The sequence below is a fragment of the Drosophila gunungcola genome, assembly GCF_025200985.1.
Source record: "Drosophila gunungcola strain Sukarami chromosome 2R unlocalized genomic scaffold, Dgunungcola_SK_2 000004F, whole genome shotgun sequence".
Classification (NCBI taxonomy): Eukaryota; Metazoa; Arthropoda; class Insecta; order Diptera; family Drosophilidae; genus Drosophila; species Drosophila gunungcola.
Genome location: NW_026453167.1, coordinates 1,963,513 through 1,978,839, shown reverse-complemented (window position 1 = coordinate 1,978,839; position 15,327 = coordinate 1,963,513). Strand labels below are relative to the sequence as shown.

General features: G+C 39.5%; 3 protein-coding genes across 5 annotated transcripts; 2 read left to right on the top strand and 1 right to left on the bottom strand.

The window, feature by feature from the left end:
- The first annotated feature begins 501 nt into the window (after positions 1-501).
- Positions 502-3,245, top strand: LOC128253957 (serine protease snake). The gene is given in 4 exon segments (XM_052982686.1): positions 502-1,005; positions 1,065-1,272; positions 1,759-2,245; positions 2,247-3,245. Coding segments are annotated over 4 exon segments (1,089 nt in total). The 5' UTR covers positions 502-743; the 3' UTR covers positions 2,379-3,245.
- A 91-nt stretch (positions 3,246-3,336) lies between these two features.
- On the bottom strand, positions 3,337-5,328 carry LOC128253959 (uncharacterized). Its single transcript, XM_052982691.1, has 2 exons — positions 5,049-5,328; positions 3,337-4,045 (listed from the first exon to the last, which is right to left on the bottom strand). The coding sequence occupies exons 1-2, from the start codon at positions 5,067-5,069 to the stop codon at positions 3,647-3,649; spliced, it is 420 nt and encodes a 139-aa protein (XP_052838651.1). The 5' UTR covers positions 5,070-5,328; the 3' UTR covers positions 3,337-3,646.
- A 3,512-nt stretch (positions 5,329-8,840) lies between these two features.
- LOC128253958 (cyclin-dependent kinase 4) lies at positions 8,841-15,021 on the top strand. 3 transcript variants are annotated; one of them, XM_052982690.1, is made up of 7 exons: positions 8,841-8,915; positions 10,160-10,351; positions 12,233-12,398; positions 13,528-13,663; positions 13,772-14,100; positions 14,174-14,309; positions 14,530-15,021. In XM_052982690.1, the coding sequence occupies exons 2-7, from the start codon at positions 10,249-10,251 to the stop codon at positions 14,611-14,613; spliced, it is 954 nt and encodes a 317-aa protein (XP_052838650.1). In that variant the 5' UTR covers positions 8,841-8,915; positions 10,160-10,248; the 3' UTR covers positions 14,614-15,021. The 3 variants fall into 3 exon arrangements, with proteins under 3 accessions (XP_052838650.1, XP_052838648.1, XP_052838649.1); XM_052982688.1 differs by having other exon boundaries at positions 8,855-9,095; XM_052982689.1 differs by having other exon boundaries at positions 8,855-9,099.
- Positions 15,022-15,327: the final 306 nt, after the last annotated feature.

Sequence of the window (15,327 nt, the reverse complement as noted above, 5' to 3'; positions counted from 1 at the left end):
AAAACATGTCTACGCTTAGTGGTCGAAAACTAGGCTTACGAAAAATGTTTGTAAAAATACTTTAAGCTGGACCGTTTAAAAATGTACTTTACTTTTACTTTTCTAAATATTCTTTGCATAAATCAAAATTAAATTAAACATTTTTGGTGTAAACTTATTTTATTTTAAGCTGTCATAGGCTATGTTATGAAGAAAAGTTGATAAAATTAGTTTTGTTATTTAAACGTGTTTTTCTCTTACATAATTTATTACAAAGTAATCTAAAAAATCTAAATATCTTGAGTAAAGGCAATTGTCAAAATATTCTACAGCAATTTATCAAAAGTTTAAAGGCAAATTTTAGTTTCTGAATTGATTGCGGCTTTTGATTTTGTAGTTGCTCGACAGTTTTTAATGGCGCGAAATGTTTAAATGATTTTTATTTGGAAAATATATTATACTGGCAACGCCCAAAAAAGTATTTGGCCAACTTAAACAAATAGAAATTAAGAAAAATGAAGAGCAGCCACACTTGAAGTTTATTTAAATTCAAATTTTAAACTTACAACAAAATTTAAGCTGCACAAAGACTTAGCAATTATTCATCGCCTACATCAGTTTATAACCATTTTTTAATATGCATAATTTCAATAAATTATGCTAAGTTTCCAAAATTTTTAAGCATCGAAAGAAAGTTTAACTCTTATCAGTAAGCTTTAGTTTTTTGATTCGGGAGCTTAGTTGTAAATTAATAAGCTGAAAAAATGCAAGTGATTTGTGGGATCCTGTTGATCCTGGGAGTAGTAGCCAGTATTTTATCTGAGTTCTGCGACAATGGAACTGGAGAGTGCAAAGATTTGAGTGCCAGCGATTGCCCGGCCGTATTTTTCAACCTGGCTTTGATTGGTCGTTTTGTGAAATATTGCGACGAATTCAACGACATTGTGTGCTGTCCACTGCCCATTAACATGCAAAGCCAGTCGCAGCAGTTCTCAGGAAACATTGGCCTCAAAAGATTCGAAAAGGGTCAGTTGTACACAGAAAACCATACATTTAATTTACTAAATAAATCTTTGCCTGCACAGAATGCCGTCGCTATAATGAGATAAGAGCTTCCTGTCGCTCCACCCCGCTGATTGTGGGTGGCGCCAAGGCCGCTGGCCGGGAACTCCCCTTTATGGCGCTTCTGGGGCAGCGTGGGAAAAACTCTTCGCACATCGACTGGGACTGTGGCGGCACCCTCATCCATCCCAAGTTCGTGCTCACCGCCGCCCACTGCCTGGAGACCAGCGAGTAAGTGGGATATCGCACCCCCCAAGATGCCAGAAATAGTTTCCATTCGAAACCCATATTTAATTAAAAGATTAGTCGGTGCCTAGCTAGCTTAGCATAACCACATCATTCATTGAATGTGTAAAATAAAATGGTATTAACAAATAACTGGCAATTAAGTACCAAACTTTGTACTTAATATTTAAATTATATACAAAATCATAATATTAAATAGAATGTGCTCGATTTAATATTAAAACATTTGAATTAATGTGGAAAATAATAGATTTTGTATTTAATATTTAAAGTTTAGAATAGTTAGGTATAAATTAAATTTTCATATATTAAAATCAATTCTGAAAAATGTCAAAACAAATTTAAATTAAAACCATATTTCCAGTTTTAATAAAAATATCTATGGATGAAAATGAAAGCCTAACATATTTAAATTAAGTCGGAAATACTTGAGTTTACTACGTTTTATTTAACAGTGCATTATTATTTCAGAACCAAGGAGCAGCGCCTGGATCCCAAATACCAAGGTCCCAAATATGTGGTCAGGCTGGGTGAACTGGACTACGAGAGCAGCGCGGATGATGCCCGGCCGCAGGACTTTCGGGTGGTCAACTATGTGGTGCATCCTGCATATGGCGAGGATGATGACACTGGGAGTCGCAGGAACGACATTGCCCTGGTGGAACTGGACAGGGAGGCGACTTTCAACGAGTATGTGGCACCTGCCTGCCTGCCACCGGCCAGTGGAAATGATCATCTCCAGGTGACAGCCGCCGGCTGGGGAGCCACCGCCGAAGGAGGACACTCCTCCTCGCACCTGCTCAAAGTCACCCTGGAAAGATTCGAGGAGGAGCAATGCACTCAGCGGTTGGAGCACAAAATCGACAGGCGCACTCAACTGTGCGCCGGATCTCGGAACACCAGTGCGGATACTTGCTACGGCGATTCCGGTGGACCCGTCTTCGTGCAACATTCTACAGTACTCCTGCCTCAAGCAGGTGATTGGCATCACCTCATACGGATTGGTGTGCGGCGTCCAGGGATTGCCCAGTGTGTACACCAAGGTACACCTTTACACCGACTGGATAGAGAATATCGTGTGGGGCGAATAGGCTACCAAATATTTAAATCGGTAATTTGCAACTCTTACTTAAAGGTAACATCTAAATTTTGGTTATATCAATATATTTTATGAATGAATATGTTATGTGAACAATAACCTGGTTAACATCTCCTTAGTGTTATTTTATTGCTTGCACTTCATATTGCAGAAGGTGCTAAAATAAGATTTGGAATGCTTTGTTGCCAAAATAGTATTCATAAATAATTCATACTCCAGCTTTGATAAATTTGTATATTTCCCTTAAAGAAATAGTTTTACCTTGGACCAACATCTTCTTCACTTAATAAAAAAAAAAAGAAATGGTTAACGTCTCCTAAATGTTATTGTATTGCATCTAGATATAGGTGCTAAAATTAAAAAGAATATATATCTTTCATCATACCTGAAGTTTATAAACTATTGAATTAAGTATGCAGCAGCCTCTTAAATTACTTAAAAGTTAAACATTTATAAAAACTATAAGAGCGGTACATTGTCTTTAATAAACCTTCTCTTAATTTTTAACAACTTATGACTTATATTCTTACCAAGAAAGTATAAAAAATAAAACTTATGTGGCTTAAAAACAAGTCCGCAAACAAAAGTTGTAGACTCTTCGGAATAAAAATGAATCAAATAAGTATAGAGAATATATTATTTAGTATTGAATCAATACTTATGGTATCTGTAGCTTATTTTGAAGACACATTTATTGAAAGTTTTTAGGCTGTATGAGTTTATAACGAAAATGTATTTTTATAAAACTCAAAATTCAAATAAAAAAACCATTTAAAAATAAAAATAAAAACCTGAACCTGCACCTTGTGGAGTAATAAAGAAGATCCGGTTAATAGACTTTCAAGTGCAATTAGAGTAAGACTAGAACTCGAACTCAAGCGAGTCACATGATTGAGTGATCCCGATAACAGCTTAAAGTCACAAACCCGCCCAAGAGAGCTCCGTTGGTGTTCAAATCATTTTTGTTAGCTTTAATCAAACGTCTCGACAACAGGTGGCATAACAAACATTTGGGCTTATTCTACGAGGATGTGGGTGGTGTGTTGGCGGTGTGGTGGTGCGAATGGAGTATACAATTATATAATATTGCGATGAGTGCTCTCTCGTCGTGCAGCAGTGCGAGTTACTTATGGCTAGGACACAGTGCAAGTGGCTAAGTGCTAGAGGACCCTGTAGGAGGCCAACATTCCGGGTTGACACTGGAGGATATATAGGATATCGCCTATGGCATACATAATGCATATACAATATAATGCATAACTACACCCGGGTAATGCGGTTCAGATCGTGACGTCGCTGGGCATTCCGGTCCTTGATCTCCTGCTTGCGGATCTCCGACTGCTTGTACACGAACAGTGGCCTGAAGACGATGGCCCTGCGCGGTCGCTCCAGCCGCTGGGCAGCCGCATCCCTGCGCTGGCGGGCGGAGTATGGCCGGAAGAGCTGCGACTTGGCCGTGTCGTGGGCGTAGAGGGTGCTCAGGAAGTCAAAGTACGGCTTGGAGCGCAGACTGTCGGGCTGGGCCAAGGGCGAGGGGCTGTAGCTGAACTGATTGGGCGTCTCGATGTCCAGCAGTGAGTGCGGCACCTCCTGCAGCTGGGGAGCTGCCGTCGTCATGGCCGCCAGGATCACCACCACCAGGATCAGGCCAGAGAAAAGCTGCAAACGAAAAGAGGAAAAGAACAAGGAACAATTAGTTGGAGACATTGAAATAGGTGTGAATAGCCACTGGAGGACAGAAGACAGAGAACTGGGAACTGAGAACTGAGAACTGAGAACCTGTCTGCTCTTAGCGCTTATGCTGTGAATTAGCATACAATAATTAATTTAAATTAGCCAACTGGACAACTGAAGGGGGAGCCAAGTCAATGATATAATCGCAATCAAATCTAATTTATAGTCGCACGTAAAATATTCATGAGCACGTCTTGAATTTGGTAGGCGTCATCGGGCATGAGCCGAGAATCCAGCTGATCTCTAGGCGCCATATACTATAAGATCCAAGATCTAAGATCCAAGATCTAACCGGATGCACCACTCACTAATTTATGCTGTATCCAATTAACTTTTCAGCTATTCCTGGAATACCCATACATGATTCACTCATGATACTCTCTTTTTCGGCAGGTTTTTTTTTTTTCGAATTATGTAAAGCCTTAAGCGCAGACAGAAAACAAATTAATTTCAATCAGCAGCAGTTGGCAAAAGGAGAAGCTTCGGATTGTAACCGGTTGGCTTAGTGGCTCAGGGTTAAGAGCTTGGCTCTGTAAACCGTATCAAGGCTTTCGACAGGATGATGGCCCAATGGATCAGCCGCCGATCAAGCGCTTTTATGACACTTCCTCATGAGTTGTCGTGATCACAAGTTCGTATCAATATACAGATACGAATATAGGTATAGAAATAGAATAACTTGATTTGATAATGCTTTTGGCCTTGTCCGGCGGCGGCGAAAAAATCAGAGTACGCTGTCCGTTAGAGCAGTGTTTTTTGTGTTTCTTCTGTGTTTTTTTTGGTGTTTTCTGTTTTTTGCAGCCTTAATTTCGTGAACTTCGGTTGAAAATGTTAATCGCCGAAACACGTTTTTCCTTCTTTGTTGGCCTGAGCCTGTGCTGTGGCTCATAAATTGGTGGATTGATAGCGGATCTCGATTGATACTCACTTGCCAAGAGAATGCAAACATCTTAGATGACGAGTGTGGTTTAATTGGTGGAGTATCCTGTTCTGGCAATTTTGTCACTTGTTCCGATTCGGTTTAAACGGAATATCACTCGCGAAAGGTCGAAAACGTTCTGATCGATCGTATGTCTTTATTAGCTGAAAGCTAGTGATAAGCTGATTGCAACTTATGGATGGGATGATGCCCGTGTTATGGTGTTATAGATTCTCGATGCTATCGCCACTGAGCGTGCGCTTCAACTGTTCAGAATTTTTGTCACAATTCACTTTTATACGGCTGTCGCGATGACTTCGTGTGCCGAAACGGGTTTCGCCCTGCGTTTCGCTAAGTGTTGCCGATATCGCGGCGTTCGCTTAGTGTTTTGGTTTTGGTGTTGGTTTTGGTTTTGGGTTTGAGCCAAATTGCCAAATTGCCAAGTTGCTGGCACCGCTGCAGTTGATCCAGCCAGTCACGTAATTAACGCTTCTGGGAGGCTTCCCAGATCATAGCCATATGCGTCACATATGCCCCTGTTTGTTTGCGCTTGGCATTAACCGATCTTCGATCTGCGCCGGCTAACTAATTAAACTTTTTCCATGACGCACTTACCAATCAAGAAAGACACTAATCCTAATCCCCCACGGAGATCCGATAAACACCTTTGTCATCACAGGATGAGGAACTGTGTGGAACTGTGTGGAACTGTGTGAAGCTGTGGAGCTGTGGAGCAATGGAGCAATGGAGCAATGGAGAGCTGTGAAACTGGAAACACGGAAGCCAAAGGGGAGTCGTAAAGCTTGAGTTTGATCTCTCACAGAGATCGGTTCAGCATCGGCACCAATTTCGAGATCATTATGTGTGCCTAAGTTATGCAAATTGTTGTTTGGTGACGCATGTCTGGCTCCGACTTGGATGCTTGGATGCTTGGATGCTTGGAAAATTGTCAACCCAGCATAGAGCGAGGCACTTGAGCTTGGCTTTCATGCTTGAGGAGGGAATCCGAAGGTCGACTGTTCTTGTTTAATGCCATTGGCAATGGTAGTGGTAGTGCTAATGGTAATGAGCCACGCTCGACTGGATACCAACACCCACCCCCCCCCCCCCCCTCAGATAACCAGATAAAGATTAGGCCCCACCCCCCTTCTTGACGCACGTGATCAGATCAGAATGGGTTTGGTCTTGGCTTCCAGTTCGACATTCAGTTCAAACTAGAGAGCCAGTGACGTTCATCCACCACTCGCATCGGATTGTGGTTATTTGAAGACCCGTCTTGGCCGTGTCAATGGCCAACCGGTTGAGTGCAGGCTGATTTATTCAATTGGCTAACATTTAGCCAAATTGCCCGTCAACACCCCCGAAACGAAAACGACAACGAAAGCGACAACGACACGACAACGACAACAAAAAACAGGCTCTCAGAACTTGGTCTAGACTCTCACTCAGGCTGGCTTCTTTGTTTGCTGGCGTCTCTAAGCCTTTTCTTGCGTATTTATAGCCAGAGCAGAACCATTTTGGCCATAATATTTGTTCAATAAATTCCATTTAATTAGTTTTTTGGCTTGCAAGCCGGTTTGAAACGCAATAAGACTAATGGCCGGGCGATAAGCGGAGCCATCGTCACAGGCCGACCAAATGTCAGAGAGTGAAAAACAAAATAAAAATGCTTATCAGGGACTTGCGTCTATTCGCTAAAGTTCAGATCCGACCGGATCCCTTGGCGAATTTCACATAACGCCGTTTTAGTCTCATTATTTTAAGCAAGTATTTGTTTATTTACATGTGTTTCACTTCTTATATGTACTTGTCAAAATCGGAACTTGTTAACTAGTGAGCATTATTTTATTCATGAGTCTAAAGTCCATAAAGAAAGTAGTAACATAAACGCGATTAATTTTTTTTGTTTATCTGATGATCATTTCCTATGCAAGTCATAAGTAAGCATTATTTAATTATGTGTCTACGATCCATGCTAAAAGTAGTATCAAAAGTAACGCAATAATCTTTTTGTTTACTTGATGAGAACTTCCTGTGCAAATCATATGTACTTGTCAAAATCAAAACTTAATAATAAGTGAGCCTTATGAGCATTTCACATTACGGCGTTTTAATTTTTTTTTTATAAAGTATTATTATTATTTACACCTTATTTTGATGATAACTTCCTCGGAAAACTTAATATGTACTTGTCTCAATCGGAACATACTAACTAGTGAAATTTATTCATTGATGAATCTATAATCCCTCTGATCCATGATAAAAAATAGTACCTTTTGTTTATCTGATGATGACTTTGTACACACTTGTGAAAATCGGAACATACTAATCGGTGAGCATTATTCATTCATGAATCTATGATCCCCATGACCCAAGATGAAAGTAGGTGAATCACGCGGCTTTTAATATACGGCTTAGTCGGAAATGCAGGTGTTCTAATTGGGTAAGATATGCTCCGTTGCTGGGCGTTGACTTCCGCGGAGGAGTACGACTCATCAGCGAGGTGATAATTGGCCAAGATTGGATGCGGGTTGCGCTTTCTGCGGGATTGATTCACTATATATCGACTGGCGCCCGAAAAAGGTGTCAGACAAAAGGGGCACGTTCCGGCTGCCGCTGAAACTAACATTTCCATTTGCCATCTCCCACCATCCTGAACATTCAATATTTGCCCTTCCACTTTGGACGCGACTGGCGCACGTCATCTGCGGACTTTTTGGTGGCTGATACACCCTGGTGGTGATTAACACCTCAGCAACTTCGTCACACGCTTTCCACCACCGAACAACACTTAATTTATGGCCCTAATTTGTTTTGATCATGGATCATGGAAATTTTGGCCGATCTAATTAGTAACATGATTTAAAAGGGGGTGTTAAATGCGGATCTTTAATTTACGAGGTTTTCGCAACATTGATTTCGTTTTAAATATTGGCGCCTCTCTGAGCTTTATTCGGCTGTGTGTCGGCCTTGCCAGATCATCGGAAAAAGTAAAACACAGCTTTTACTCAAGAAACTCTTGAGTGAGAGCTCGTTTGACATGCATTTTACTCATGTCAAATATTTATACATTGAATGAGTGACTTTTTAGATATCTGAGTGACATATTTGATTTATTCCGCCAATCTTGTTGATAATTTAAACACTTTTGACTGCAGAAAAAGCTTTAGTTTTCGCTTCTATTTTAATGTTCAACAAAAAGATATATGAAAGAAATAAAAAGGGAGATAAGAAAATATGGGTCAAGGCTATTGTTTTTTAACGTCTATAAAAATATCAAATGTATATTGCAGTAAAATTTTGTTTTGGTCATCAAGTTTTTTTATTGCTCAGTAAAGTTTTTTATTATTTTTTAATACTAAACTGCTGGAAATACGTTTAAAAGAAGTAGATTTAAAGCCAAATTTGCACAAAATGCCACAATATAATATTTTGTAAAATTTTATATAAGACAATACTTAATAAAACCATTGAAGCATTTCAGTATTAACAGTTAATCACTAACTCCTGTGAATTTTTAAGCATAAACTTAAGACTCATATTTAAATAATCAAAACAATAAATTTTCCAGTTTAAGATCTTCACAGAAATTCTTTTTTAAAGGCCCACACTTATTATGCCATTATCATTTTCACTCAAAGTACACTTAAAAAAAAACAACAACAAACAAGTTAATAACAATCCTGATCTAGTTCCAACCGCTGATAACACTTTCGAAATTAACGGTTAACCGTTTTGCCGGCCACAACAGACTGTTAGCCAACAGCTGTTAGGCAACAGCACGCCAACAGGCGAAGAGAAACCGCTGTCCAGGCGAATATCGTAATTTTCGTAGCACAGCCACTCGACATCGGACATCGGTTCTTACGAATATTGGTAAAAATTTGTAAATCGCTGTTTTAAAAACTTAATTAAAGTGCTGCTGCCGGTCCTAAAAGCACCTGGCCGTGTTCGCGTCGAAATTCGTGTCGCTTTGCTCTGATCGTGCGGTTCTTGCTGATTATCAACAAATGCCAAAATTTCGTCAAGGCGAATAAAAATTGTATATGTACACATGTATGTATGTGTGTGTGAAGATCACCAAGTATATATGTGTGTGTGTGTATGTGTGTGCGAGTCTCTGGGCAAATAAAAAACACATTTTTTAATATTTAACTAATATTTGGCACAAACGACACAAAAAAAAACGGCAAGATTGACATTGAAATACACCGGAAAAAAAGTGTAAAGTGTAAAGTGAAGACAAGAACGTCTTATCAGTAGAAAAACTAATGCACAACCAACAATAACTATTTCAGATTTATATACCTCATATTTTTTTCGTCGAAATCTACCCACTCTCTTTGTTATAACTTTTGTGCTTGTCTTTGTTGCGTTATTTGTTATTGTTGTTTCGGGGTTGTCTCGCGATTAGAATTAATTGACAAATGGCAACAACAAATTATTCGGGTTCTTTTTTCGGTGTTAATACTTACGGGCAAAAAAAAGGCACTGCTAGAAAAGTTGTAGATATTAAAATTTTGAAAATAATCAGGAAGATGCAAGTCCTGTTTGCTATAGTAAACGTTTGGAAGAATATACATAAATCGTAAAAAAAGAACCAGTTAATAATATATATTAATATAATAATAATTTCTAGTAAAATACATTGTAACAAGTGTCATCCCTGAATAAGTATCGTCTCGTGGGCTGTAAAAAAGTAACAGGATGCACGAAAGAAGCCACAAAAGGGAGACGAACGAAAAGAACATGAATAAATCATAACTAGAGTTAGTGCGATCGGATTGTTTTCGTTTCTCGCCTTCTGCGATCGGTTAGACATAAAATTAAAGTACAAATAAACGAAAACATTAACCGCGGGTTCAACGACCGCCTACTTCTCTCCATGTGTGCGAGTTCTCAGAGATAGAAAAAGCATAGACCTCCACTTCTTTCTCGGACCCATTCCCATTAGCACCTGTCACACCATTCTTTATCGCGAGTTGCTTTTTTGGGGTTATCTAAAACAGGCAACAGGTAACTGTTACTGTTACCTGTTTGCGAACTATCGTATGGAGCAAAAGGACATATCGATACACACAGACAGATCGATAACATCATACCTCTGTTTTCATTTACAGTGGGTGCAGTGAACATTAAGTGTACTAAAAAAATCCCCAACACCGGAATATAAGCAATTCGGAACCTGTAATTATTGAAATCCAGCTACATGTCACAATCACCTCAGCTGAAGCGACAGAAAATGTCCCAGGGGAAAAAGTTCGGCGATGGAGACCCATTTAATTACCAGGAGCTGAACATCATTGGCACAGGTAAGCGGATTTGTTGTTGGGATAGGTCGGCGCTACAAAGTGGTTATTGGTTATTTATGGATGCTCAACGAAACTTTGGGGATCATTAACAACTTACTTAATTTGCCTACAGATTTGGGTTATACAATAAAGCAAACACACGCTGTTGATTATTTAAAAAGCTTGTTTAAATAGTAGCTAATTGAGTGCTAAGAACCTTCACTAAGTGCAGCTTAAAGGAAATTATGTAAAAAACCTAATTATTACGTTGAAAACCATTTTTAAACGAGTTGGTAGCGCATTAGCCGACTGCACTTAGCCGACCCTTTTAAAACCACGACTAATTAAGCATGGAAAATCATGAAAAAGGGGAAGTATTGACTAGGTAAAGATCGGAATTTCCCCGTTTTGGGACCTGGCAATTTTTCTTGCATACTTTTGGGTTTATCCCTAGGGGGGCCACGTGTTTTTATATCATTACTCGAAAAGAATATCGAACTCAGATCGATGCTCGGACAAGTGGCTCATGGTCTTTTTTTGGGGCAGCAATTACCAATACCAATCGTTGTGTTTCGTTGTTTTGTAGATAAAGTCCAAATCAATTACGTCACCGTGCTGTGAGAAGGCGAATAATGTTAATGATGAATATTGTTACTGGCTGTGAGTCAGGGCAGGGGCTTAGAGGGGGGCTACAGGCCGGAAGGTAAGCCATTCACGGGCCCCCCTCAATTTCATCTGTTATACGAGCCACACACTTACATTTTCGTCTGTCTGTTCGCATTCATTCAATTATTGCCCCTTGCCATTCGCTTTCGCTCCAACCTTTCATTGTTGTTGTTGTTGCTGTTGCTGTTGTTTTTGTTTTTTTTTTTGTTTTTTTTCATTTTTTTCCCTTGGTCTGTGCGCAATTTTCGAGTTTATTTTTTTGACAATACCAAAACGAGAGCCCAGTAGCCGCCGACGTTCAAAACGAGTCGAAGTCGAGCTCTCGGCCTTGTGCTTGACTGTCGAAATAGCGGCACAGTTCACAAGCCAGGTGGTCTGTGGTCTGGAGACCCCCAAAAAACCACCCACCTCCTCGCGACCCCCTCTGGGTCCGATCTTACTTGCAGTACAGTGTCTGTCAATGTCACCCGAAATAGCAATAGCCTGTGTCTTGTTGTTGCCCCCCACGCATGTCTCCGTCCGTCCATTTGTCCGTACGGGTGATAAATTTCCGGTGACAACATTTTGTCTGTGGCATTTGATTCTGATTGGGGCTATTTCGGCTTTCTCCGCTCGAGCACATTGAAATAGTATGATATTAATATTAAATTTCGTATTTTAATTAAATGTTTGTCTACCTTGCTGGGCAAAATTAAACTATTCCGTTGCTTAAAATAATTCAATTCAAGGAAATAAATTGAATAAAATAAATATTAAATACCCAGTTCTCAAAACTTTTTTTATTAATAAATGAAGATTTTTTCAAGGAAACAAACATTTACCTTAAATCATTAAATTACGAGTTTAACCTGAGTGCTAAGAATAACAAGATGAATAAGAAAAGTAGAACACCTAAACAATATTTCATGGATGATAGAAGTGAATTTGTCTTAAATCATTGCCAATTTTAAGATCAAATATTTCTCTCCGTGAGTCTCTCGTTTCAGCAACCTATAGTTTGCCAGATATCGACAATCAGCCGGCATTTTTCGCGTCATGTTATCAGCACAGCTGACTTTGGTTTTTGTTGCCTTTTATTTTTATTTCGTATACTATGCGAATTTTCGGCAGTTTTACTTGTTCTTATCTGGACTTGCTTTTAGGGGTTTTTTCGTGTCTCTGTTTTCGCTTCTGATTAGCATTACGATTTGATTCGGTCACTCGCAATTTTGATCCAATTTTGCATGGCTCTTTCAGGTGCTTATGGAACGGTCTACAGAGCCCGGGATGTGATGAGCGGTAATATAGTGGCCCTGAAGAAAGTGAGGATATCGCTGAACGAGAATGGAGTGCCAATGTCCACGCTGCGGGAAATTTCGCTGCTCAAGCAACTGAATGCCAGCAATCATGCAAATATAGTCAAGTGAGTATGTTACCTATTTGGGAGCTTAAGTTTTAAGCGAATGCATTAGCATTTCTAAACAATTAGCAGCAGGCATTTAGATCGTGTATATATGGAGCTAAAAGCTAAAAGGGGTGTTTGTTGTGGTGTGTTATCACCCGCTATTGAGGCCGAGTGGCGCCCCAACTATTTGCCAAAGTCACTCGAAAGAACCTCCCTACAATGTCACAGCGCTTCTGTTTATCTTTGCACGCTATATAGCCGCAGTATTCCGCCGATTTGCAGGTGTCCCCCCCCCCCCGTTCTGCCTCACCCCCACTTTTGGCATATGCCAGTCAAATAACTCTGGAGCGGCGCCGCTTTGCTACCGCTGATAACGCCGATGATTTTGTATTGGCATTAAGTAATATGCGGCAGCCGTTGCAAATTTGAATTTACAGAGCGCGCGCTTAACAGGCTCGATAACACAATGTTGCCGGTAGCCGATATCGATCGCATGTTGCGCTCTCCCTCTCTCTCTGTTTCTCTCTTTTCTTAAAGCAAATTAACATTGTGAGAGAGATCTATGAAATATCGTATGTCCAAAAGAGCAAGTTCAAACAACAGTATGTTAAGTTGCAGAACGCTCTATGTTGTTGTGCCTGCATTTTTGTTTAAAACCAGAAGTATATTTTGGTTTGAGGGGAAAATTCACTTTTCAAAAATTCTCAAGCTTATAAATGTTTATTAAACACTACAAATTTGATGCTGGAATTTCTATACTTCCTTAAATATTTTTTTGTTTTTTGTAAGCATTTACAATTCAAAAGTGCTGTTAAAATAACTGACTAAAATTTCGCCTAACATAATGTTATTTCTCTGCTTTTTAACACTTATGTTACTAACTCTAGAAAACAATCTCTTTTATTTTTGCCACTTGCCTCTTTGATCGTTATATCGTAAGCGTGCGCATGTGTTTGTTGCGAGTGCTTTGCTTAGTTCCCTTAACGAACACAGTATGGCCGATGGCGCTAATAAGGCCAGCAGCATTTTATAACATTTCGTCTATATCTCTCAACATTTCATATCTATCTGTCCCTTTCTGTGCTTGAAATCACACAATTTCTTATATGTATATATATATATGTACATGTTTCCCCTACTTTTTCAGACTGTTCGAAGTATGCCAGTTTCTGGAGCGCGATGGCCAACTGTTGATTCTTCTGGTTTTCGAGCATTTGGAACAGGATCTGTCGGATCTTATAGATAGACTGCCCAAATCAGGCATGTCGCCTCCTACAATTCAGGTGGGCATATATATATATATACATTTTTCTTTAAATAAAATTGTTAAAGTTTTCGGGTTTTTTATCAAGATTTTTATTATAAGTTTTAAATTTATATAACCTTTGTAGCGCCTGTCGAGGGAATTACTTACTGGAGTGGACTTTCTGCACTCGCATCGCATCATCCATCGTGATTTGAAGCCCCAGAATTTGCTAGTCTCGTCGCAGGGTCACCTCAAGATCGCTGACTTTGGCCTGGCCAAAACCTACGGATCGGAAATGAAGCTCACTTCGGTGGTGGTCACCTTGTGGTATCGAGCCCCCGAAGTACTGCTTGCCCAGCCCTATAATAGCACCGTAGACATCTGGAGTGCCGCCTGCATTATCTTTGAGATGTTCAACCGCAGGGCCTTGTTTCCGGGAACCTCTGAGAAGAACCAGCTGGACCGCATCTTCGAGTGGGTGTTCTATTAAATTTTGTTTTTTTCATTTCTGAAATTTTATAAATCTTTTATGTTTGATAATTTACAGACTGACTGGTCGGCCCACCGAACAGCAATGGCCCCAGACTATTTCAGTGGCCCTGGAGCACTTTCCCCAGCGTCATCCAAAGAGACCAAGAGACTTTTGTCCCCATTTGTGCAAATATGCCGATGGCCTGTTGAATGTGAGTATTGTCCCAATGGAGTAAAGTAATCTGGTTTGGTTTTACAACTTGTTTTTGTCTTAATTTGCTATACAAGACAGATTTAAATAATATGACTTTTAAAACAAATGGAACTGATTTATCATTTTTAAAATTTTATGATTACTCTTTATTAAATTGTAAAAACTGATATTACACTGGTATACCCTCGACTAATAAATACCCTGTTCTCTCCCCACAGCAAATGCTATCCTACGACCTGCACCTGCGACCATCCGCCTTGGCTTGTCTGGAGCACGAGTACTTCCAGCAGGAGCCACTATAGCCCTGCAATCGAAACATATCCCACAAAGATGAAGAAAGCGAGAGATCGTTACGGCCTCGGCCTCGCTTCGTTCTTGTTACAATGTTCCTTTAAGTGTAGTGAAGCATTTTGTTTATTTTTTTCGCGTCGGTCCAGTTATGGTGTCCGGATCCGGGTCCGGAATGAAGAATATAAATACCTTAATATGTTTGTAGTCGTAAGCTAAGTGTAAACAAAAAAACCATTGTCGTGTCGTATAATTATTACTGCCGATCAACTGATAACCGTTAAATGTGAAACGATTCTCGAGGCGCTGTATAGCCCCTCCAAATGTGATACACAAAGTTCAGGAATGCATTATACAATTTCAAAATTTTGTACAACAACTACAATTTATATATGCAACTATATATACAGCGTAAACTTATACTCTTGTGGTGTTTTCTTTGGGAAAGGGGTCTAAAGTGGATTGAAAGCCACTGGCATAATTACTCTTTTTATTCTCAATCACTTGGCGAGATTATTTTCCATAATTTGTTTATATATTAGGAAATTACACACTTCAAACAAAAACCTATCAAAATGAAAATTATCTTTCCAAATTTGGGTAATATAAATATTTTGTTGTCAAATTTATAAATAATTATTTTTTCCTTTAATTATGTATTACATTTAAAATGTTTGCATATTTAAAGTTAATAAATGGTGTGCAACCAGCTTGAAAAAGAACAGATA